A 23,908-nucleotide genomic window follows, 5' to 3' on the forward strand; every position below is an offset into this window, starting at 1 on the left:
TTTTCATTTTGTTCTCTGCACAAGGCAAGGGCTGTGCAGACAAGAACTTTATTTTCTAATGTGAAAAGAGGAAATACTGATATGATACACAGGTGCAGTTAGAACTAAATCTAGATACAGGTTCTGTGTTAACTATAGAAAAACAGACACAACTGGTTAATTACAAAAAAAAAAAGACATGAAACAGTCCATAAAGAAAGAAACCCTTCATTTCTTGGTTAGTTCTGGGCTGTATCAGTGATAAAATGTAAATGGTTCTGTTGCACCGTAGAGTAAACCGAAACAGGATAAATACTGATGTGCATGGAAGAGACTATGCAAGTCCCACTAGCACCATCTCAGCCCTGCCCTGGAGGCTGGAGGGAAAACTCTGCTCTGCAGAGGTATGAGAGATTCAGTTGCCTTCTTGGCCTAAGCTGGTTTGCTCCTGAGCAGACAGTGAGTGCCTAGGCACCACCCTGAGGGTGAGTGGTGGTGATATGAATAAATATCTGCATACAGACTCCACCTTGTTTTGGCAGAGCAGGAGCCAAGCAAGAACAACTGCTGACCTGAGTTGGATCACAGGCTCCCTCCTATGCAGATTCTATACATTAGATACAGGGCAACAGTGCAAGACTGTTAGAGCACATGGTGCTGTTTCACCGAAGCAGACTCACAAGACAGACATGGGGAAAAGAGCATGCCCAGTTTACAGCTGTCCCCTGGATATTTCAATCACAAGGAATAACAACCTGCCCACATCAGTAGCAAGAGCCTCTGCAGTTGGATCAGGCCTACTACTTCCTATCTAGTCCAGACTTCTGCCCCTTAGCAATGTAGGATTCTTTTCTACCCCGTGATTTCTTGGCCTTTGTAAGTGACTAGTTTAGGGAAACTCATGTTCCAGTTTATATGTACCACATGTGAACCAGCCTTTCAGGTGACTTATGGGGTCAGAGTCTGGTTCAGGGTTTTAGCTGCAATACAATGGCAACATTCTTCACATAAAACAGCTCTGGTAACAGCAACACAGCAAATAACTCCTTTTTCTGCTACTGTGCAAATAACTTACCTCTCCTTCTCCTGCTAAACACAAACTACATCCAAGACAAAGCTCTGGAGTCATCTACTCTAAGTGGCAAAGTATAGAGTACACTATAGAGATGTGCAGTACATACGAACTGGGTGTCACAAGGGGCAGGATAATCACACCTAAATACAAAGCATTACAGATCCCCCAGCTGTGCATACCATGAAATGCAGTAAGCCACTGCAGAGTGGTTTCAGAGCAACACTGGAGTCTCAGAAGCCTAGACTATTGCACAGATGCTGATGGAGACCTGAGCCCACTTTTCAGCTGTCAGCCTGGTACATTTGTACCATGCCAGAGTACCCCAGGGAGGAACCCCTTGGTCTCTGCTCACTGCCTCATTCATTTTAAGACAGGTGTAGAATTAAGTTGTTGAAGGGTGTGGAACAAGAGGCCCTGTCTACACCAGCACCACAGAAGTGTTAGGAAGAGCTGTGTTTGAACCTAGCATTCATATTTAAAAATGGTCTTGCTAACAGGAATTCAGTTAAGGCCCTCTCTCCGTAGCCCAGGTTGACCACATATACCAGGGTTGGCAAAACTTACTGACCCTCCAAGCCACATAAGATAATCTTCAGAAGTTCAAGAGCCGCAAGACATGGACAGCCTGCCCCCCAGTGTGTCGCCTGCTGGGGCACGTCGAGCCCCAACGCCCTCCTGCAGGGCTAAAGCCCTGAGACTCCCCTCCCCACAGGGCAGGCAGCTAGTAGGTGGAGAATGGGGGTGGGGGCATGGAGGACTCCACAAGCTGCACTTTAACTGTTAAAGAGCCACACACAGCTCACAAGCCACAATTTGGTCACACCTGACATATACAATGCAGGTATGGTCTGGCTCATGTATGGAGGCACTTCCTCCCCGACAAAAGTGACAGAGTCCTGTGGCACCTTTTAGACTAACAGACATATTGGAGCATGAGCTTTCGTGGGTGAATACCCACTTCGTCAGACGCATGCTCCAATACATCTGTTAGTCTATAAGGTGCTACAGGACACTCTCACTTTTTACAGATCCAGACTAACACGGCTACCCTTCTGATACTTCCTCCTCCCAGGTTTCAGAGCTGCATGGACTAGGGAACATATAAGGAGGAGAACCTGAAGAAGTGGAATTTAAACACATAATAAAAACCCCACTGGTGATGTTTTTATAAGACCTTATTAAAAGGACTCCAAGCTAGTACTGGAAAAACTCTTCTGCCCTGGACTCCACATGGTTCCATGTTTTGCTCTGGAATCATTAAGGATTATTGATTGATCCAGGCCCATTGCCTTCATTCATTCCTAATAGCTTTAAACTCACTTTCTTACAGAGGTTTGGGATACAGTGAAAGGACCAACTTCATCCTTAAGCTACAACACGGTCCCATCTTTGGGTCTAGCAGTCAGGCTACTACTCTTGGGGGAAACAGACCAGGTCAAGCAGCATGGGCAGAGGAGAGAAAGACAGCATTGCTACTTAACTTGTGAATTAAGGTTATTAAGCTATATGCCCAGGGTTTCTCATGGCAGTGGCTGGACTGCACCAATACTTTTTGCCCCTAGGCAGCAATGTCCTGCTCTCTGCTACAGTGGAGTCTGAGGTGGCAGGGAAGTTGGGATTTATACTGAACTGGCTCCTGTCTTGCTATAGTCACAATTACAGAGTGAAGAGAGAAAGAGCAAGAGCAAAAAAGTGGAGGGGGGGGAAAAATGATCAGGTCATTTCCAATCTCCCAGCACTGCCCCAGAGTAGAGATACAGGAGCACTAAGAAGGGGTGGTTCCAAATCCAGCATGCAGGCAGAGCACCAGAAGAACAATGCAAGAGGTCTCAGGTAGTCCTCAACTAGGGTTACTCCCCTGAATGGGTTTATGGAAGATACAGCCACAGTCTGATGAGTTCATTCACCCTTTTCCAAGGGAGGAGCTTGACTCCTGCTGTGATCCTCTATGATCTGCAGTATGATTCCAGCTTTTGTGGCTTGAACCATCCATGAGACCACCACAAACTGTTACACTGCTGCACCCATTAAAGGCACCTCTGTCCTGCAGAACAGTCCCTTGGGGAATGTGTGTAGATAGTATTCTCTCTCTTCTGTCACTGTTACCAGGAGAGGACTAGGGGTGCGGAATTTAACACGGGATTTTTGTAACTGGTATAAGATATCTTTCGCTTCAGCCAGGGGGTTTATCCCTGATGGCCCAGTTTAAGAATAGCAGCTATTGCCACATGCATGAAGCTGCTGATGGCGCCTATCACTTACTAGAGGAATAAGGAAGGATGGCAATTACTACTGAGATACAAGCAGCACAGCTGTCAAATGCATTGTGGATCTGCATAGGAACAAACCAATGCAACATCTACTCTTTTATCAGTCTTGAAAAGTGGTCAGCAACAGATGCTTCAGAATTTAAACCCTCCTAATGCATTTAATCATGCAGCTACCCCATGAAAGACGATATTCATGTCTGGCACCAGCTGCTGAGGAGTAAGAGACCTTTACAAATCTACCTGCCACTCATTTTTTAAAATGTATACTTAATTTTCTATACTACTGGCCTCAGTTACATTCTGCATGAACAAGCCACACAGCTAGAATTACAGGGTGGCACAAAGCATTTTGTTTCATCCATTCTATACTGATGATCTTTTAGCCTCACTGAGCTTGCCCTTGCCCTGCTTCTGCAAAAGAATCATTAGCATGCAGCTGACTTCTCAGTTGCACAATTCTCTCATTCTTCTCCTATCCATCTACAGAGAATCAAGGGTGGAATCCATGAAGGGACTCTGAGTGTCACAGTGCCTAACTTTTAGGCACCTAGAAAAAAAATCACAGGCATACCACTGTGATACACAAAGCCAAGTTGGGCACCTAGGCTCCTATACAATGAATCGGGAGAAATAGTCGATTTCATTCTGGGACCCCAAGAGCCAACATGCTAGGCTGGGAACCACTTAAGCTAGAGGTGTGTGATTAGCCTCTCTCAGAGATAGGTACCTAGCTCTGCGTAGTGATCCACAAATGGGAACCAGCCGCCTGGAGTCAACAGCTTAGGCCCCTAAGGCATTTCTTGAGGAAATGATTTAAGCACCTGCCATACTCCACACAAAATGACAAGAGCTGGAGCTGCCCTGTGATTAGAGCACTCACCTGGGATGTGGGAGACCCAGGTTCAATTCCACCTCCTCCCAGGGAGGGCAATTTGAACAGGGTCTCCCCTTCTCAGGGAATTGCTCTAATCTCTGCACTAGGGGATGTTCTGATGTAGGGCTCCCTCACCCTCGTCTCTCGAAGCTGTTCCACTGTGACTAAATAGTTAAAACAGTTACAGGTCAGAGTGAGAGGGAATGACTCAGTAGACCAGTGGTTAGGGCAGAGAGAGGTAGGAGGCTCCAATTCCAGTCCTCCTACTCCAATCATTTATGTTCTGGAGACTGGCACCTGTCACTTTTGTTAAATTCTTCAGGATTACCCACTTAATTCTGGGTAAGCAGCAATTTATGCTACCTCCCTATTCAATCTTTCTTCCTGTCACACAACATGCTGCAGAAAGGACCGACAGTTAAAAAGGAGCCTGGACTAACAAACTGCAGTGATAAGCACAGAATAACTAATTGGTGGTGAAAGATTATGATTAGGCATCTGTAAGGGGGTCAGTTACATCCCTCTGGAGCAGGGCTTTAAGGGTTAATACTGCTTCAATTGACAGAAGATATTACTTGATGTAAGGCCCCATTCAACACTACCAAAATATCTGTGGCCCTCCCATGTTATGCCAGAAAGCCCAGTTATCTATCATAGTTATAGTCCGAATCATGCTTCCAACATGCACTCAGGCAAGAAAGAATACAGAATGTTTAACATGATTTGGATACAGCCAGATTTCATAAATGTTTAGACACTTTTTGTAGTGTAAGAGGACCGAATGTTAAACATTTTGCCATCCCCTATCTATGTCAACATGCCTCAGGCTTGACCCACTCACTCCTTGCTTCCCACCTTCCTTTCTGAATCAATTCTGCCATGAGCTGCGGCACCCCTGGTATGCCAAGTTTTGGGCCCCACACACATATCTGCCAATGCTCCTCAGTTCTTACATGCAGCATGTGGACTGCTTAGCTGTGCCTCTCCTTTGAATGGAAATTTGTGAGCTGCCAAGGCTTTAGTCAGGTGGAAGGGCCAGCCCCTCTTGCTGGAGAATGATACTCATTAACAGTGTTGTTAAGTACACTGTCAGAACAAACATGAAGAGGATAGGCACACAGCTATGCTCCCTGCTCCTAGGACAGACCGACCACTGCAATCAAAATAAGCCAGACTGAACAGTTAGGAGAAACGGGACACCCTGGAACAGTGATTCCCCACAGACATTTCAATCTTGATTGGGCTGGTACCCGAGGTTTAACTTGGGCATGAGCTTCTGGCTCGGACTCGATATGGCAGCACATCTCATTTATTTCTGCCCCTCTTGCCCAGCCTGAGCATGGGTTGCTCCAAAACCTCCAAAGATGAAAGGAAGGAGAGATCATGGAGTGGTAGACCAGCGCATGAAAGGATTGGGAGCTATTACCCTACAGCAACAGTGCAGTACCTCACCTGATTTCAATCTGAGAAAAAATGTCCCCACCCTACCCCCAATAGCATGTTTCCTGAAAGCATCCTCAGGGATACCACATAGGATTTGCTGTGGCAGTGCCCTGTGTGTTCCTAGAGGTAGTATGCCTCACCTTTAGAGGCACTCCAGCAGGCACTGGCCAGCTGTGGATGTAGACAAGGGGTGGGGGTGAACACAGCAACATGACCACAAAACACCATCTTATTCTGCTTAAGGATTCACCAGCACACTGGCCCCTTGAGCAGAGCACTACACTGGAGCCTGTACCCTTCTGTTTTAAGGCTGGTTCCCAAAATTCCACTGTGGCTCTGAGCATCCAGGAAAAGTAGCCCTTCCTCACAGGGTGAGATGAAGCCAGACTCTGTAAGGGGGAAGTGCAAGGTGTCACAATAGTAGCTTCATAAGCACAAGAACTAAAGTGGGAATTTGATGTGGTGCCTTGAATATTCCAGGGTTAAGCAAGTGGCCAGGATGGGAATGAAGAGCCCCACCATGAGACTAATGCTACAAGCCAGCAAGGAAAAATTGAAGCTCTTTCCTTTCTGGAGAGAAAGATGCTTGTGAAGGCTACTCATGTGCATCAGAGTCACTTGCTTCCTGGTGGAGTTTGCACCTCAGTGGCCAAAGCTTTCTCTGCAGCTTCCAGTTACCACCACTGAGAAGGGAGTGGGGGAGATAGTTTCCAACCATCCTACTGGTTAAGTACCCATCCCCACAGATAGAGCTGTCCAGCAGCTCATTTCCACATTACAACAGCATGGGCATTTCCTGAACAGCCTGCCATGAAGGGAAGTATCCACAGCACCTCACAGGAAAGGAGACACACTCATCCCCCATAGAGTCAATGAGCCATAGGGGGATACATTGCAGACTAGACGGAATGTTAGAGTGGTGGATTCACTGCATATGAGGCTCTCAACACCACTGACAGGTTGCATTTTCATTAGTGATGCAAATATTAAATTATTCCAGGGCTTATTCCTCTTCCCTGCAGGCACAGGGGATGGGGAAGGTGATCGTGTATTTCACTCCCTCCCCAACAAGAGGGACAGTAGCAAAATACACAGAAGTTACAAAACCAGAAATCCTTCCTTTACCAGAGGCAGGGGCCTTTCCATTCCAATACCTTCCCCTCCTTCAAGCCCAGGGGCTTTGTGCTAGCTTGAGACCTTCAGCATAGAAGAGGAAGAGGCACTGTGGATAAAATGCCCCACCTGTCGTCTTTGTCAGTCCAAAGGATTCCATGCAAAGCCTGAGCTCTGCTTGGCCTCACTCACTCCACCCCTCACCATGTCACAGTAAGAGCCTTCCCAAGCATCCTGCAGCACCTTCTCATCAACTGGCAGATCTGTTCTCTTATAAACTTGTTTTGTTGAATTAAAAAGTGTTCTTCCCAAGTCAGGCAGGTGACTCATCTGACCCCCAGGATACAGCTCAGGGATAGGCCTGATAGAAGTACCTTGGAAGACCAGCCCTCCACTCCCACTTCCCCTTCCCCATGTTGAGCTTGCTACAGGTGATCCTGGTTTCAAGTATGGCCAGCGAGGAGTCGATGGAGCCAGGCACACAAGGTGTGCCTCTCTTCACACCCGGATTTGATAACCATTGAGGTCTGGCATGGCTTTGGATTCGGCAGGCTTCTTCTCACCAGACAGCCTGTGAAGAAAGAGGGAAGTAGAATATTCAGAGGCAGTCTCAATTTCTCCTCTGACCCACACAGATTGAGAGGTGCCAACATGAGAAGAGGAGTTTCATCCCCTTCACCAGATCCCATACTGCTAGAGCCACAGGGGTGGCTCTTCTTCACCCCGCTAACTCCCACAATAGGATGGAATACAGAGTGGGAAGCCCAGCACCTCCACTTGAGATACTTTCCTGGGAAGATGGATTTGGGGTAGGCCTGGAAGCAGCCTCAAAGGCATACCAGTTCTCACTGACCAATGATGTAGGTTCAGACGTCTCTTTTGGGGGTCGTATGCTTGACCCACCCCACATTTGGCATTAGATAGGGTGACCCTCCTCTATCTGCAGCCCACCCCTACCAGCTATAGTTTGAAAGTGGGAAGGCAGCAACTCATGTAGAGAAAGCAATGACAGAGCTGAAAGGGAGAGAGACTTGGGGTGCAGGGGGTGGAGGTGGGGACACACCACACCAATGCAGCTGAGAGACATCTCCCCAGTTATGGACCGTGCCAAAAGAGTTCTCAGAAATCTACTTTATCCAAGTGTGTGAGGGGATGGAGGGGAAATCCTATAGCATGACTGAGAAAGATCCTCCAAAACAAGCCATCCACCAACCCCACTCACCGCCTCTCCCCACGGCTGTTGTGGCGGTGTGGACTGGACTGGCCCCGCTGTGGGGAGGACACATCTTTCTTCCTATCCTTCGTGGGAGATGGTGGCCCTGTTCCTTTGCCGATCTGCAAGAGGAAAACAACAAGGTGGGAGAGAAGCCAGGGCTAGCAGTGGCTGGGGAACACAATGCCCAAGGTACTTCATTGTCTAGGAAGGATGACAGTGAAATGAAGAAAATTAAAAGCGAAAAAGAGAAGGCAGTGATGAGCATTATGTAGCTCTACTATACTGTACCCTGCCTTTAGAGAGTCTCAAGTACACCCTTCCACCCAAAACTTCTGAGCAAGTACGTATCTTGGCTCATCTGTCTAATGCCTAGCAGGCATACCTGAAGGGAGAGGATTCATATTCCCAGCTCTTGGGCAAGAGCTGTACCTTGATGCACAGCAACTACACCTGCCAAAAGAAGAGGGTTCTGCACCCCATTGGGGTCAGGGTCTGCAGAAAGGAGAGGAGAATCCTTACCCCCTTCCTCCACCTCCTTGCCTTCCCCCACCCCCACCCCAACCCAGCAGAATCTGTACCTCCCAGCATACTAGCGCCAGGATCCAATTAAACTCCAAGGCTTTGGCACCAAGAACAAAATTCACATCTGCAGCCTCCAAGAGCAGCAGGCAGGTTTCCCAAGCACTTCCCAGCTTCTCACCTTTAGCCTCATGTCCCGGGCATGTCTCTCGAGCTCCTTGCGGAAGTCCTCACGGCCCAGCTTTTCCACGTCCAAAATGGAGTGCTTCCACTCAATCTGCTCCACACTGTGTGGGTCATGGGACACACAATGGCCCAGCTTCACCTTTTTGAGGACATGCCAGCAGCGGTGGTATGCCTCCTCGTAGTTGAAGATCAGCTCACTCAGTGTGCGGAAGGTGGGCGCCTTGTACATGAGCTCCTCCCGCCGGCTGATGCCCAGTGCCCCATAGCGGCCCCCAAAGTTCACCCCCAGCACAATGTGGCGGAAGTAGTTCCCTGAGAAGTGAGTTTTGAAGCTGATGGGGAAACGCTCCAGTGTGGGCATGTTGTTGGTGAGGTAACTGGCAACATCACCCCATTCAGGAAATAACTGGTGATGCCAAGGAAAGGAGTAAGATTCTTCCTCCCCATCCCCCAAAACATCTCAGCCAGCCTAGATGGAAAGCAGATTCTCTGCTGACGACAAGTACCTGATTGACATCCCTGGAGACCAAATCCTGTCTATCCCCAGAGCAGGTACAGCTCCAGCCCCCCATGAGACAAGTCTACCCTGCCCTGGGATCAGAGGGATGCTCAGTCTTGACCTTCTCCAACAAGACTGCCCACAAAGGGAAGCCAGTTATAATGGCAGTTTTGTGGTGTGTACACCTGTCCTGCTAGGAGCTGGGAGGACCAGGGCCACCATCTCATTTCACACAGAGGCCACCAGGTAAGTTAGTTAAATTGACCATTACTATCAGCCTAGGAGAAATTGGACCTGGTGCCCTACAGGTAAAATGTAACCCATTCTCCTGAGCCATCGAGATCCCCAGACTGGCATTTCATAAAAGCACTGCCTCTGAAGACAACTAACTTTCCAAAATACACAGGCCAATTAACCTAGCTTTCAAATACTTCCCCATCACTGAGGCAACTCCAATAAATAAAGAAATGTGGCCCCAGTTGGACTCAGCCTGGCAGGTCCCAGAGGAGATGTGCTTCCCAGGACGTGTGTACACGGAGGGGCTGGCACAAATCTGGGACTAAAAGCAAGCATTATCCAAGGGAGAGTCTGACAGGTTCCCTTCCATGTCTCCCTGCACAGCAAAGAAAGTGCAAGGTGACATATAGTGAGTGAAACATACCCACTATGCAACGGGGTTTCTGACCTGATGCTATTTCCTTCCTGTTTAATCCCCACAGCCTTCTTCTCTCCCTCTCCCCGTTATGTTCAAAAGGAATAAAACACTCAATCCTAAAGCGGGGGAGAGAAGTGACCATGAAGAACTAACTCTGCTACTTGGGTTCTCTGCTTGGCACCTTGCAATGCACCAGCAGCATGAGAGGGTCATAAGGGAGCAGGGGGAGTAGAGCCCTGAGCAGATACAAAGTTTGTATCTGCAGCCAATCCATGATCCGCAAACATGCTCAACAGATCTCCGCATCTGATATAAAGTGGATATCCCCAGATCTGCAGGGCTCTACAGGGGGAGAATGCATTAGGGTAGGCACACATGCATGTTTCTAAGAGGAAAGGATACATTCCCAGGATCACAGCTTCCAGGCATTTGATTGGCAGGGCCTCTTTGGTCATTTCTTTGGCCAGGTCCATTAGCCTGTTAGACAGCACAAGGGGGAGAGATGGAGGAGGAGAATTAAAGGGGTTTGCATTGAGCAGGACTGGTGAATTCAGTCGCTGGGCGGCATATATGCAGGGCAGGTTGCAAGGAGAGAGGAAGACTATTAAGGCAGAGAGGAGAGGAGAAAACCCTTTAGGAATAAATTAAATTCAAACTCAGTCTTTTGCCATTCCCCTCCAACACTGCTGCTGTGGAGTTTCCCCTCACTGAGCCAAACAGGCTCTACCCTCTATGCCAGACACTACTCTCAGCAAGTCTGGAGTCATTCCCTTTCATCTCAATCCAGTTCCTCTGGATTTATACCCATCTAACCAAGATAAGAAGCCTCAGGCAGGAGGCCGAGTTCCAGAGACACTTGCTTTCCCACATCTGAGGGCAGGGAAGGGGCCTGCAGCAGATTCTGCCCTGGTTACATCATAAAATGTTTGGAATGCCCAAATATCCACCCATACCTGATGGCTTGGGCCAGCAGTATTAATATTGGCACAATGGTTTGGTTAGCAGACTAAGAGGTCCCTAGCTGTATCTGTGGAACCCAGGTGCACGAAGATGATTGACTTCAGCCTGTGTACATACCTGGGGGTTTACAAGGCACAGCAGTGTGGGGGTGTCCACCACCATCACCACCTCCTTTCTTCCCCACACATTTCTTTTTCCTTTATAAAGTTTCAGTCACCAAAAAAAAAAAAAAAAGTCTAGCAAGTCCACATTCTGCACCAAACGCACTCCAGGACACTGGGCAGCAAGAATTGCAGAGATGTTTGGCCTTTGGGGAGCTTGTTTTACTTTACACAAAATCCCCCAGAAGCCCATGATCTAGATTATAAATTAGATGTGCTCAGAGACTTGACACCTCTGGTTAACAGAGTTTTTACTGACTCTTGGCAACAAATCCAGCCCTCATGCTTGAATAAGGCTAAATTATGGCTCTGACCAACTGCACCCTGAGCAGAGTCCAACCTCCTTAGGAAGAGCAGAACTGTGAGACTGAACAAAATCCCCATAGTCCAGCCTGTACTCTTGGCCAGACTCAGTACAGAGGTAGCAGGCATCAAATGTGGCAAGTTCCTCAAACAGAAAGGCAGGAGCATGGGAAAGGCTGACAGCACTTACCCGGTCAGAGGTCTGCTCTTCTTAATTTCAAAGAACTGCGTCCCAGTATGATTGTACCTGGAGGAAAAAGGTTAAGGGGCCATGCAGACTGGAAGAGAGCTGAGAAACCAGAGTTGCCCACATACTGCAATCTGCCTGGAGGAATCTCTTTGTACCATCAAGGTATCAGTTACCATTCTCACAGGGAACATCAGGATCCAGCAAGCAAAATACCAGCAAAGAGGAAGTGGGCATTTCCATTTGGCTACTCCTCCCACTTGCATTCTTTGGCTTGGGGGAGGAAGGAAACAGAGTGGCAATCTATTTCCCTCCCTATTCCTGCTGACAGCACATTTTCTGGTCAGCCTTCTCTCCAGCAGCACAGGCTCCCAGACCGGAACAGGGTTGAAATAAGTCCTCTCTTGCTGCTGCCTGCAAGGGATCATGACCAGTCTAATGATGCCAAAACTACCTTGCTTTCATGCTGGCTGGTATCTATCCCTAAAACAGCACAACCCCAGGATTAGCAAAAAGGTGCTGGCAGACTCCCTTCCCCCCTTGAGTCATCTCCATATCCAGGGCCATCCCTAGCCATTTTGGTGCCCTACACAGCGCCCCCATATGTGTGTGTGTGGGGGGGGGTTGGCCCCAGGCCTCCGTGGGGGGGAGGGGCAGATTTGGGGCACAGGGGGGAACCACCCCCCAGCATGAGCTGGCAGAGCGGGTTGGGGCTGGGTCACTCCACTTCCTGCCGCCTGGTAAATGCAGAGCGGGCCTAACGCCACTCACGGCGGGGTGGCAGGAAGGGGAGTGACCTGGCCCCAGCCTGCTCTGCTCCCCTGGCTCCCAGCCTTGGGGTGCAAGGGGGGAACTACCCCTCAGCATTCACTAGTGGCATGGCTGGGAGCTGGCAGCGTGGAGCAGGCTAGGGCCAGGTTGCTCCACTCACCGCCACACGGTGAGTGCAGGCTCGTCCCCTGCTGCAAATCCTCAGGGGAAGGGGTGGAGTTGGGGTGGAGCAGGGGCTGGAGCAGCATGCAGCTGCGTACTTTGTGTATGGGTATTACCCAAAATGCAGATAAAAATGCACTTGTGTTGCACATGCCCTCATCCTCACTCCATCCCAGGACACAGAGCGCAAGGGTATGTAGGAGTCTTGTTCCCAGGCCATAAACATACAGGCAGCTATACATGGTTGGGAGTTGGTCATATCCACCTGACTCTCAGAAGCAGGAGTGACTATCATGTTCTGGCCACCTAGCGAGCAGAAAGCACCCAGTAAAATGACTCAGCATGAAGCTCAAATTCCCCACCACCAGCACAGCCAACCTTGGCAGCGGAGATTAGCATCTTCTAATCCCAGGTTTTAATCTGTCCCCGGCCCCCCCTGCAGGGTTAGGCAAGCATAACAGCTACAAGGGCCTTCAATTAGGATGTTTTAAAAGGAACAACCACTTGAATTGAAGGAGTCTGTCTTAAAGAAAACCTACCACACATTAGCTTGGCCCTGCTGACACAGATGCTGCTGTGACGAAGGGGTAACCACAGGAGACACAATTGGGCAGGATTAGAATAAAACAGCAAAACCACTCACTGTCACAACTTCAGTTTCCTGCTTTTAGGGAACAAGTTTCATTTCCCCTTCTGGCTGAAGCAGAGTCAGCTGTTCTCTTATGGTCAGCTATTAGAAGGTCTCCTTGCTTCCCCTTCCTGGATCATCATTCCTTGGTGTCTTTGATAATAGTAAAGGATACTGAAGCTCCTTGATGTAGCGCTGTATGGCTTCCAGGCGCTCAGGAATGGGGGTGGACGGCTGGAGCGCAGGCACACTTGGTATGGGAATCTGAACAGGGGAAGGCAGAGCGAGTCAGAGAGCAGACATCTCCTGAACCTGCTAGTCCCTTTGCTGAATGCTCTGGCACATCACCACAGGAATTGCATTCCTCTGTAACCCAAGGAGCTAATCCCTTTTTGCTGTCCACCCAAGATATTCCTTGAGTTGACAGTCACTTCATTCTTCTATCCTCAAGTTGACAAACTGGAGGGGATTTAGAGAAGAGTGACAGTTATCAGGGAGATGGAAGGACTGGTTTTTAAAATGAAAAACTAAAAGAAAAAGTCTGTAGAATGTAGTTAAGTGGCAACCAAGGAGGGACACAAAATAGTCTACAAACATCTAAAGAGCATAAATACAAAGGAGAAAGAGGAGCTCAGGACAGTACATGGGTCTAAGGCTTTGGCTACACTTGCATTTCAAAGCGCTGCCGCGGCAGCGCTTTGAAGCGCTAAGTGTAATCAAAGCGCCAGCGCTGGGAGAAAACTCTCCCAGCGCTGTCCGTACTCCACTTCCCTGTGGGGAATAACGGACAGCGCTGGGAGCGCGGCTCCCAGCGCTGGGGCTTTGACTACACTGGCGCTTTGTAGCACCGCAATTTGCAGCGCTGCAGAGGGTGTGTTTTCACACCCTGCTGCAGCGCTGCAAATTTGTAAGTGTAGCCAAGCCCTAAGATGGAGGCATGGAATGAAAGTGTAGCCAAGTTCAGTAAGAATTCTGCAACAGCAAGAAGTATCAGGGCATGGAACAGACTCACAAGGGAAGGGGTGAAAGCCCCACCTGTTGGCACTGTGAAAACTAGAAATGAATTGGGAATGAATTTGCATTGGCAGGGAGATGGATTGGATAAGGCAATAGGGTTTTTCCATCTCTAACTTTTATGACTTTCAGTTACACAGCTGTGGCTATTACCTGGACTATTGCCCAGCCAAAACAAAAAATAAGGCTGGACTCACAAACAGGGCCAAGGAGACACTTGGTCAATGAAAGACAATGGAAAAACAGATTTGGTGTGACCATGAACTTCCCCAAGCCTATTAAGGAAGGTTAATGCCCTCTGCACATGGATCCAACCACCAGAGCCACAACTCTCAGTGTCAGTGTGGTTTTGTCAGCTCCGTTCTTCAGGGAACATGCAGTAACCCACCCCTTGTATAACAAAGTTAAACAAAGACAGACACCTCCCTCTGGTCCTTTCATTGTATTTGGTGGTGTCTGCCTATTTAGATGCAAACATCTCAGGAGAGAGGCTGTTTGTTTTGTGCAACTCCAAGCACAGCAGTATTTACACAACAGCAGGCAGCTGTAAGAAGTTCTATGTCTTGATTTTCTTTTGAGTATTTTGATCTTTCTTATTGTCTTAAGATTTTCCCTATAAGTCAGTTTGATGAAGATGCATTTTGTGACTGGTGTCCATTTTCCAGCACCTCTCAGGGAGACGAGCTGTGACTAGACAGAACCAACAAAGTGTGACAGCTGTTGTCTCCAGTAACCTCTGTGAGCAAATACCTCACTTCAGTCCCCTACTGGGGACTTGCAGAAATAGGAGCTCCTTCTATCGCAACCTCTCCCAGCAGGAGGCACTACATGGGAGAGGAAGGAGAGATACAAGATCCCCAACAGTTTGAGCTCCTATCCCCAGGGGAATAGGAAGCCCCCTCGAGAATGATGCAGGGAATTTTGCCATCTCTGAAACTAATGTATGCTAAGTTGGTTTAGAAGCTATGAGATAACATACTGAGTCACAGGAAATTATTCCGAAGCAGGACCAATGAAAGTGGTAAAACCAGGGCAGGCTCAGCATTTAGTCTTAATTCATTTCTTCAGTGGGTGACTTCTGTGCAATGTTTGTGAAGAGACAAACAGCTAAAATTAACTCCCTGGGTTCCGGTTAGATACACATTATCAGCACAAGTTACTGGTTCCTTTTAGTTACTCCTCTCTGCTGCTGGAAACAGCTCCTTGCTGTCAGATCCCCTTTCCCTCCAGGGAACATGCAATACCCTGAGACAGTAATGGAAACCACTTCACTGGGGAACTAGTTAATGTAGAAGCAACACCTTAAGTAATTAAGCTGTGCTCTGGCTCTCAGATCTGGCCATGCAGCCCCGACTGGGCTATGGTTTCCTTGGTGGCAGGTCTCCAGTATGTTGCCTGGGGAAAAGGTGGGGAGGAGTGAGAGAAGGGATAAGGAATCTGTCCCTCTCATCCCTGTGCTGAATGGAGGAGTGACAACGTTTTGGCTTTCTCCAGCATCCTCCATCCACAGATCTCAGAGTACAAACAGGTATCTTCACAATCCTCAAGGAGGTGGATGGAAATTTATTTTAAACACAGAAGGGAATGTAGAGGTGAATTACCTTACCCATGGTCACCAGCAATTTGGTGGGATAGCAACGCAGGTTTCCTGGGCCCTGTTGCTCCAGTCACTGGAATACATGCCCCTGCAAGGCTGGCTGCCTTAGCCATTCTTGTCTCCCCATACTTGTATGGCTGGGTTACATCCCAGCACTCCCAGACTTGTAAACACTTGGACTCCTGCCTGACTCAGCTGAGTCCCAACCCCATCAGTACAGCCCATCTTCGGAAGGGAGCCTGGCGAAGATCTGAGATTTCCATGCTTAAAATGAGCCAAGCAGAATGAAAGCAAGCCAGATGGAAGAGAGGCACAAACAGAGTTCCCGCTCCCTGAGGGAGGAGGCGTTTGATAATGTAACTTTAAAAAAAAAAGCTGTCTCTCTCAAAGTACTTATATGGTCCTATCATCATTGTAGTATCAGAGCTCTAGCTACTCAAATACTGCTGCTTCCAACAGAGTACTGAGTTATTCAGACAGCAGATGTATATATTAACCCCACACAACCATAACTAAAGCTCAAGCATGCATATCCCAGCCTATCGTTCAGGTATGCTAAAATCCAGCTTCTTTTGTGGGGGGTCTCCCCCAACTGTCACGGACGAGCTACAAATCTGCTTGTTTCCACCTTTATATCTCTGCCATTTAGAATGCAAAACTTTTACAAATGCATAGACAGACCTGCTCCCTGCCATACCACCCATGGAGCCACTGATGTTACATCAGCTCTGCAGACAGACACCACCACCTCTTCTACCAAAAGCAGCAAAGCCAGCAACTGCCAACAGTGCTATCATCAACTCAGCCTTTGGAAGCTGATGGCAACTGAATGGAGTGGCACTAATGCCCATTGCCTCTGGAATAACTGGACAGCCAGTGGGTTATTCTGAAAGGCTGTCCTGCCCTACAGAGTGAGGGAAGGTAGGAAGGATATGCTAAAACGCAGGACAATCCAGGAGATAGGAAAGTGCATTGAAAGTCAAGAGATCTGGGCCCTTTTCCTAGCTCTGCTTCTGACCTGCTGTTGACACCTTGGGCAAGTCACTTCAGCTCTGTGCTGCAACGTGATGCTTCTTGGTGGTTCCCAGGGTTGTAAGGCACCTCACTAGCACCTGCCGTTAGTGTGAGAAAGCTTTGTCTGCACCTGCTAGGGGTCAGTTCCCCAACAGTACTGGCAACACAAGCACTCTGCTTTAGACCTATGTAGCCCCACCTCCCTCCACAGGTTAGCAATAGGCACACTCCAATCCCAGCGCCCGCCCACGCCCCCCCCCCCAAAAACACCATCTTCCTGGAGTGTTCAGCCCCTAATTTATTGAGCACTCACAGTATGCACAGATTTGTTGGCTCCAGAGAAACAGTACATCTCAGCTTACCAGTTCCACCTCAGATCACTGCTCTGCTTAACACACAGCATTTAGATATGTTTAGTGAAATTAAATATAAAATGTATTTACACACCAGCATAGATATTCAAGTAATAGCAAGTATTGGAAACAAATGGTTACATATAAAATTAAATCATAACACATTCTAGAACAGACTTAAAACTAGATACTTATGTTCACCCAAAGTCCAAACAGCCTTTTACAGCTGTTTGGCTGTGATCCCTCTTCCAGGAGACCAACACTGTGAGCTTGTCTCCTACATGAAGGATCCAGAGTGTTACTTTGCTTCCCAAGATATACAGGTCCCATCCTTGGTCTTCATTCATAAACAGGACACCCACCATGCGGTTTTGTTTTTTCTTATAGCTCTTGCACACTGAGCCAGATGCTAGTAGAAAGGTTGCAATAGACCTCCATTGTGAGGTGGACAATACATATATGACCAGACACAGAGATAAGCGTCTGTTGCCTTGGATGTGTTCCTTTCAGGCAGGAGAGTATGTCACCTCCTGGCAACCTGCCTTACCTCCAAGTGCTTAAGAACATCATTTTCAGTACAGATACATAACTTGTTAAATATTATCTGTACATATATTTTATGGTGACTGGTGGGCTCTTGGCTCTCAGTAGAGACCTCACATGCCACCCACAGGTGAACTATTATGCATATATCTGACCATGGGGATCCCTGCAAACCCTATGCACCTCCTCTGCCTGTTGGACCAAGCGGTCACGGTGTCAACACTCATTAGTTCCCCCATCTGTAAAATGGGGATAATTATACTTTATTTCCTTCATAAAGCACTTTGAGATGTACACATAGCGAGCTATGAAAGCGTTATTAACTAATGAGTTCTGAGGCCTCACTCACTTTGCCACACGAGCACAAATGGGATAAACAATAGGCTTCTAAGGGAAGTAAGAGATGTTTCAGCACTTGCTCCCAACACTGCCTGCAACAGAGGGGCTAGGAGAAGCAAGGCCACAGAGATGATGCCCTGTTGTGACTTCCACATCACAATGCTCAGCTAAGGCCACAGTCTCACCTCAAATCAAACTGCAAGCAAATTACTAAGGTTACCTTGTGGGAAATGCTATTGATCTACTGCAGCTATAAGAGCCCTGCTTCCTGGCTTGAAGAGGGCCCTGTCACCAGAAGAGTCACAAAAATGCTGTCCTAGTTTGTCACCGCATGCAGTCACAAACCCTTTTCACTACAGCATTTTACTCCACTTGGGATAGCAAAACTGGACTAGTTCATTTCCATTTCTCTACTAGACCAACACTCCAACTAGGATCAAAAAGGGCCCTTGCATGCAGGTGACAGTCTGGCACAGACCTGGGAAACAGCAGCATGAAGCAAGAGTTTAGGCAACCTCCTGTAGACAATGCCAGACTACTTACCAGGATGTGCAGCACCAGTGAGCAGGAGACAACTCTGCTTTCTGTATTTTGTATTGGGTGATAATGCTGGCCAGTGATGGAACAGCCTCCCCTGCCACGTTAACATGAACTTAACAGGAGTCAACATCTAGATATTTATATGGATAATGAGGTCATACAGGGCTTCAGGGCTCAAGCCAAATGCAAAGTGACAGGGGTTATTAGTATCAGAGGGGTAGCCGTATTAGCCTGGATCTGTAAAAGCACCAAAGAGTCCTGTGGCACCTTATAGACTAACAGACGTATTGGAGCATGAGCTTTCGTGGGTGAATACCCACTTTGTCGGATGCATGTATTATTAGGGGTTATTAGGAAACTTTCCATTGGCAGGTTATTCCTTTCGTGCCCCCATACCTTTGTCCATGTATCTACAGGATTCATACAGGAACAGTATGGCATCCTGCCACTGCCTTTCAAGCTGCCATCTTGTGATCTAGAATCTCATCTTTTTCTTTTTTTTTTTTGGTCTGCCTGAGTCTGCTGAGAGAACACTGCTCTCTTCATCTCACTGAGATGTTAACTCAGATAAATGATCAACACTGGGTAAGTGTCACTGTTAACTAGGTCACTACTAATCAAGTCATGTAAGACAGGAAAAGGGGAATCATTATGAAAATCTACACAGCCTACAGTGAGTGACTGCTCATTTACCTGAGAGTGTAACACCATTTTCTCCCTCCCCCAATCAGGGAGGCAAGGCTAACAAACCTAGCAGAGCTCAGCATGCCACTGTGGGAGAGACACCCCAGAAGATTACATGTGATGATGTTTTTAAACACCTGTACAACATACTGTGATTACATCTCATTGTAGTGTCTCACGGGGTGGAGCTTATTTTGTTATCTTCCCCAATTCAACCCCTAAGCATCCTGTACTGACCCTCATCCAAAATAGGATTTTGGATTAGCTAGGCCACTGGGCTGATCCTGCTATAACAACTCCTGCATTCCTCCCAAGGCCCATTCAGCCTCAGGAACCTAATGGGCATCATCAGCCTCTCACGGGAGCCAGCCCTGCAGAGTAAATTTACAAAATATATTTTCCCCTGGAATACATTATTGCCAGGATTCTAATCTGTTGCATCAGTTCTTCAAAGCAACTAGACCCACTTCTGTACATTTCAGTACAAATGGTGCTCAGAGACATGGAAACATCGCTACAGGCAAGGATGGGCTCTTCTCATTCCCTTGCCCCAATCCTTCCTACCACATTCACCCCTCTGTATCCCCTGTAAGATGCTGAGACTGATAAGCAGTGAGCCCAGATGGCAGAATGTGTTCTGCACCAGCCTCACTGAATACAGTGCACAAACCAGGCTACTACACAATAGTGCTGCAGGTACCAAAAATAGATGCTTCGCTAAGTTTCGGTCAAAGAAACACCCTCAGTGCTGATCCAGACCATGCTTAAGAGCCACAAAAGAGTTTCAGAGTAGCAGCCGTGTTAGTCTGTATCAGCAAAAAGAACGAATACTTGTGGCACCTTAGAGACTAACAAATTTATTTGAGCATAAGCTTTCGTGGGTAAGTCTCGTGATTCAAACAGGGGACTGGACCCCTGAATTCCAACATTTCCTTACTGGCTCTGCCACAGACTTGCTGTGAGAACCTAGGCAAGTTACTGCATCTGAAGAAGTGATTTTTTTTTTACCCACAAAAGCTTATGCCCAAATGAATCTGTTAGTCTTTAAGGTGCCACCGGACTCCTTGTTGTTTTTGTGGATACAGACTAACACGGCTACCCCCGGAAACTTAATCTTTTTTGACTCAGTTGTCTCTATTTGTAAAAATGGGAATAAAGATATCTATTTCAAAGGACAGTTATGAGACTGAATATTTGCAAAGCACTTTCAATCTGAGGATCTAAATATACCCTAGAATTACCACCAGAAGCCATGCATATACAAAAATGGCAACATCTACAAAGACACACGAGGCCCAAATGCAAAGGACTCAATGCAGCATCAATATTAAGCTGCATGATCTTGGGTTCCCCTTTTCAAAGGATTCTCAGCAGTACGGCCAGAAAAGACAAGATGTGAGATCATCTAGTCTGATTCCTTGTCAGCAACAAGTTTCCTCTACACAAATTCTACAAGTGTTCTCTAATATGCTCTTAACTCTGTCAGAGCCACCTTTATAGGCAGGAACCATTCCAGTGCAAAAATTCCCCTTGTTGAGGGGAAGACTGTCCCTCATGTCCAACCTAAATATTTCCTTTTATAGCCTATAGCTTGTTCCTGGTTATAATTACTCGACTCCCACTCCTCCAGCTTTCCCCCATCTCAAGTATTTAACCAGTCATAAATCCCATCTTTACTTTCCGTTTCTTGGGATGCAGATATTAAGTTTCCTTATTCACCAAACAGGTCCCATCACCTTGTACTTTTAGCAGGTTGCCCTTCTGGATTATTTTTAATTACAATCTTTTAAGAACAAAGTGTTCAGATCAATACACAGCGCTCCAGAATGCAGCTGGAGCACTGTCACCTCCTCTTTCAGGTCAGGCAGGCTGCCTCAAAAGCTAAATCCCAATTCTGTACTTTGTCTCAGAATTCTGGCTTTTCCCCATTTGCTCTAAGGTTACTGGACATGTGTCTTTTTGCATCACCACAAATAGTATCAGAGCAATTAAATGGAAAAATTCTATTAAATCAAAGCAAAAATCCTGAGCAGCACAGGTCAGACACTCTCCTCCTGATATGGAATCCCAATACTTTACACCCTTATGACTGTGTTTCTGTTGAGTGAAACCCCCACTTCAGGATTATTGATCTGGGTTTCAATGTTATATAACACAATCCCAGCTTCTCTACCATTCTCTGAGTGGACAGTCTAAAGCCCTGTCATTTGATTTATTAGTATCAGTTCTTTCAGGAATTCTCACCTTGGGTAGGTCTGTGGCTCCTCGAATCCTTTGAGCCACCGTTTCTCCCTCAGGGTGGATCTTGGCCACGTGTCTCCACATTCTCTCCCAGGTGGGCTCATCAATGGGTAGCCCTCCTCGGTTCACAAAGAAAGGAACTCCACCGTCTCGCAGATCTTCATCACCATCATCTTCCTGCTCCTCCTCTCTCTGAGTTGCCTCTTCGCTGGCCTCAAAGCGCTTGGTGGCAGCAGCGCCTCTGCCCCCCGTTCTCCCCCCCGGCATCCCAGTCTGCACTTGGGAAATTGGTGGATTACAACCCTATGCCCACCGCCCCCCTCAGCCTGCCAGAGACAGAGCAGCACATGGCAGCCTAGTGCAGAGGCCTTTTAAGGAAAAAAGGGTGTGGCCCATTCACATAAGAACAGTGCAATATCAAGGTATATTTTACCCAACAGGAGATTGTTTCCTCACGTCCAACCAGAAGGAAGAGTCAAGGCAGGGCCCCGATAAAACAAACGAAGTGGGCTGGAGATGTACCATAGATTAGACTTTTTTAAAAGAAAAAGGTCACCCTCGATGGAGCAGGCAGACCCAGATAGGCGCAGAACAATGAAAAGGTCGTTATAAAACAGCAAGGACAGCAGGGGGCTGTATATTCAGATCAGGCCACCCCCACAAAAAAAGGAAAAAAAAAAAAGGCTCCACTGACCTAGCAAGAGATTGCCCGTTACAATCAGTAGGAGCAGATCGATGAAGTACTACACCCAAGCAGAGCTAAGGGGCTGGGGCAGAGCACACACCTGAGTGACGACAGGCTCATACCACCTCAAAGTATTTGTCTCCGTGCAGGAAAATTAACCTGCTAGAGACACTACCTGCCAGACACGGGGGAAACTGCAGCCACCCTTAGACAATAAGACCATTAGACCCAAACAAAAGCGAATGGCCACAAACTAAGGCAATCAGCTCCCTAGGCTTTGTTCGCTCCAGGAACAAGCCGGCCCCGGGGCAGTTCTGGATACCCGCCTCAAATGCCATCTCCGCTTTCAGTCCAAGCTCCTGCTTGCGCCTGCTGAGCTCAGGAAGGGTCACAATGCAACAGGGGTCGGCGACCAGGGCCGGCCAGGCTCCGGCCCCCCTGCCGGGGGAGGAGGAAGCTGCTGCCAGCTGCTGGAGCCGGAGAGCGGAGGAAGCGCAGTCCTGGGGGTGGCTCTTGGTGAGGCTGCCGGGCAGGAGGCTGCAGAGGCCGGGGGGCAGGAGACAAAGGCCCGGCGACCCCTGGCTGCCGAGGCGGGGAGAACCGGCTGGACAGTGGGCTGCGGCAGCAGCTGCATGCGGAGTAACAAAGCCCCCGTCTGAGGCCGTCCCGAGGCCACTGATGCCGCGACGGGAGCCCAGGCGGCACCTCGGCTCCGGCTGCCCCCGCCGCGCGCTGGGCTCACACGCCCGCGGGCTGCATCCACCGCTGCCGCCGGCTCCGCTCCATGCCCGGAGTCAGAGAGACGCTCCCCGCGCATGCGCCCCACCCCTAGGCGGCCCCGCCCGGTTAAAGGGACAAGAGACCCCCCGCCGGGCAGCCTGAGCCCCCGGGCTCATTGGGGGCGGGCGCAGCGGACCTGTGAGGTAGGAAAGGGGAGTCTCTTCCCCGGCCCCGCCCGGAGCGGAGCGTCCCTGCCTGCCTGAGAGCGACGCGGGGTTCGCCCGACCGACCGACCGCGCTGCTGCCGCTTAAGCGACTACTGCACAAGAGCAGCGCTGAGGCAGCCGGCAGCGGCTGCTGCTGCACGGGAGGAGGGGAGGAGGCACGCACATGATTGGCCGCCCTCCCCTCCCCGGCACCCACCAGCAGGAGACACCGAGGGGGCGTCCGGCGGGAGACGTCTGGAGTAGCCCTCACTCACCTGAGCAGCTGGTGGGGCTTCGGTGAGTGTCTGACCCTGTGATCCGCCCGGGAGCCTGCAGTCCTCGATCCTGCTCCATGCTGGGCCAGGGGCAGCCCCATCCCCCATGAGGCTCTGGTGAGGGGCGGCAGGCTGTAGCAGGGGAGGAAGGACGCCACATGTGATGGCAGTCCCCTCCCACCCACCACAGGGGAGGTGAGGGGGGAAGCTTCCTGGACCTGAGCAGTTGGGGCTTGGGTGAGTGTTGTGACACCCTTCCCCCGTGCAGCCACCACTTCTGCCCCATTCCCTACCCCCACCATTCCCAGTGAAGCTATGGTGAGGGGCAGCAGCAGGAGAGGAGGCCACACGTGATGCCCCCCCAGACACCCACCATAGGGGAGGCGAGTGGGCTTCCTGGACCTGAGACGGGCCCTAGGAGCATATGCAGTGACAGTGGTGCAGAGTGAGTGTGCTGCCCGGGGGGGTCCCTCCCCCAGAACTTGCTGCTGCCAATGGAGGGAGTCCTCTCTGGCCCTAGCCCTGGGGCAGCCTTACTGCACCCCAAGCGCCTCATCCCTGGCTCTGCCCCACCCTAGAGCCTTTGCCCCCAGCACCCCAACCCTCAGCCCCAGCCGTAAGCCCCCTCCTGCACTGTGAATCCCTCATCCCCAGCCCCACCCCAGAGCCCTCACCTGAGGGGAAAAACATGCAACT

General features: G+C 49.0%; 1 protein-coding gene and 1 long non-coding RNA gene across 2 annotated transcripts in view; one reads left to right on the forward strand and one right to left on the reverse strand.

The window, feature by feature from the left end:
- VASH1 (vasohibin 1) lies at nt 1-22,384 on the reverse strand. Its single transcript, XM_045012611.1, has 7 exons — nt 21,330-22,384; nt 13,177-13,265; nt 11,444-11,500; nt 10,232-10,306; nt 8,671-9,052; nt 7,977-8,089; nt 1-7,325 (listed from the first exon to the last, which is right to left on the reverse strand). Exons 1-7 carry the CDS (start codon nt 21,591-21,593, stop codon nt 7,253-7,255), a joined length of 1,053 nt encoding a protein of 350 aa, XP_044868546.1. The 5' UTR covers nt 21,594-22,384; the 3' UTR covers nt 1-7,252.
- LOC123368106 overlaps nt 22,265-23,908 on the forward strand; it is a 7,593-nt gene continuing 5,949 nt past the window's right edge. Inside the window, exon 1 of the long non-coding RNA XR_006578688.1 lies at nt 22,265-23,234. This is a non-coding gene — a long non-coding RNA (uncharacterized LOC123368106). The remainder of the gene's footprint in view (nt 23,235-23,908) is intronic.

Source organism: Mauremys mutica, chromosome 4, assembly GCF_020497125.1.
Source record: "Mauremys mutica isolate MM-2020 ecotype Southern chromosome 4, ASM2049712v1, whole genome shotgun sequence".
Classification (NCBI taxonomy): Eukaryota; Metazoa; Chordata; order Testudines; family Geoemydidae; genus Mauremys; species Mauremys mutica.

What these genes read in the sequence shown, in the direction of transcription:
- VASH1 (XM_045012611.1), bottom strand. Translation starts at nt 21,593, where the DNA reads ATGCCGGGGGGGAGAACGGGGGGCAGAGGCGCTGCTGCCACCAAGCGC. An exon ending in GAAGCTGTGATCCTGGGAAT is followed by an intron (nt 9,053 to 10,231) that starts GTATCCTTTCCT and finishes TGATGTTGCCAG; the next exon opens with TTACCTCACCAACAACATGC. An exon ending in CCCGGGACATGAGGCTAAAG is followed by an intron (nt 8,090 to 8,670) that starts GTGAGAAGCTGG and finishes TTCCTCTTGCAG; the next exon opens with ATCGGCAAAGGAACAGGGCC.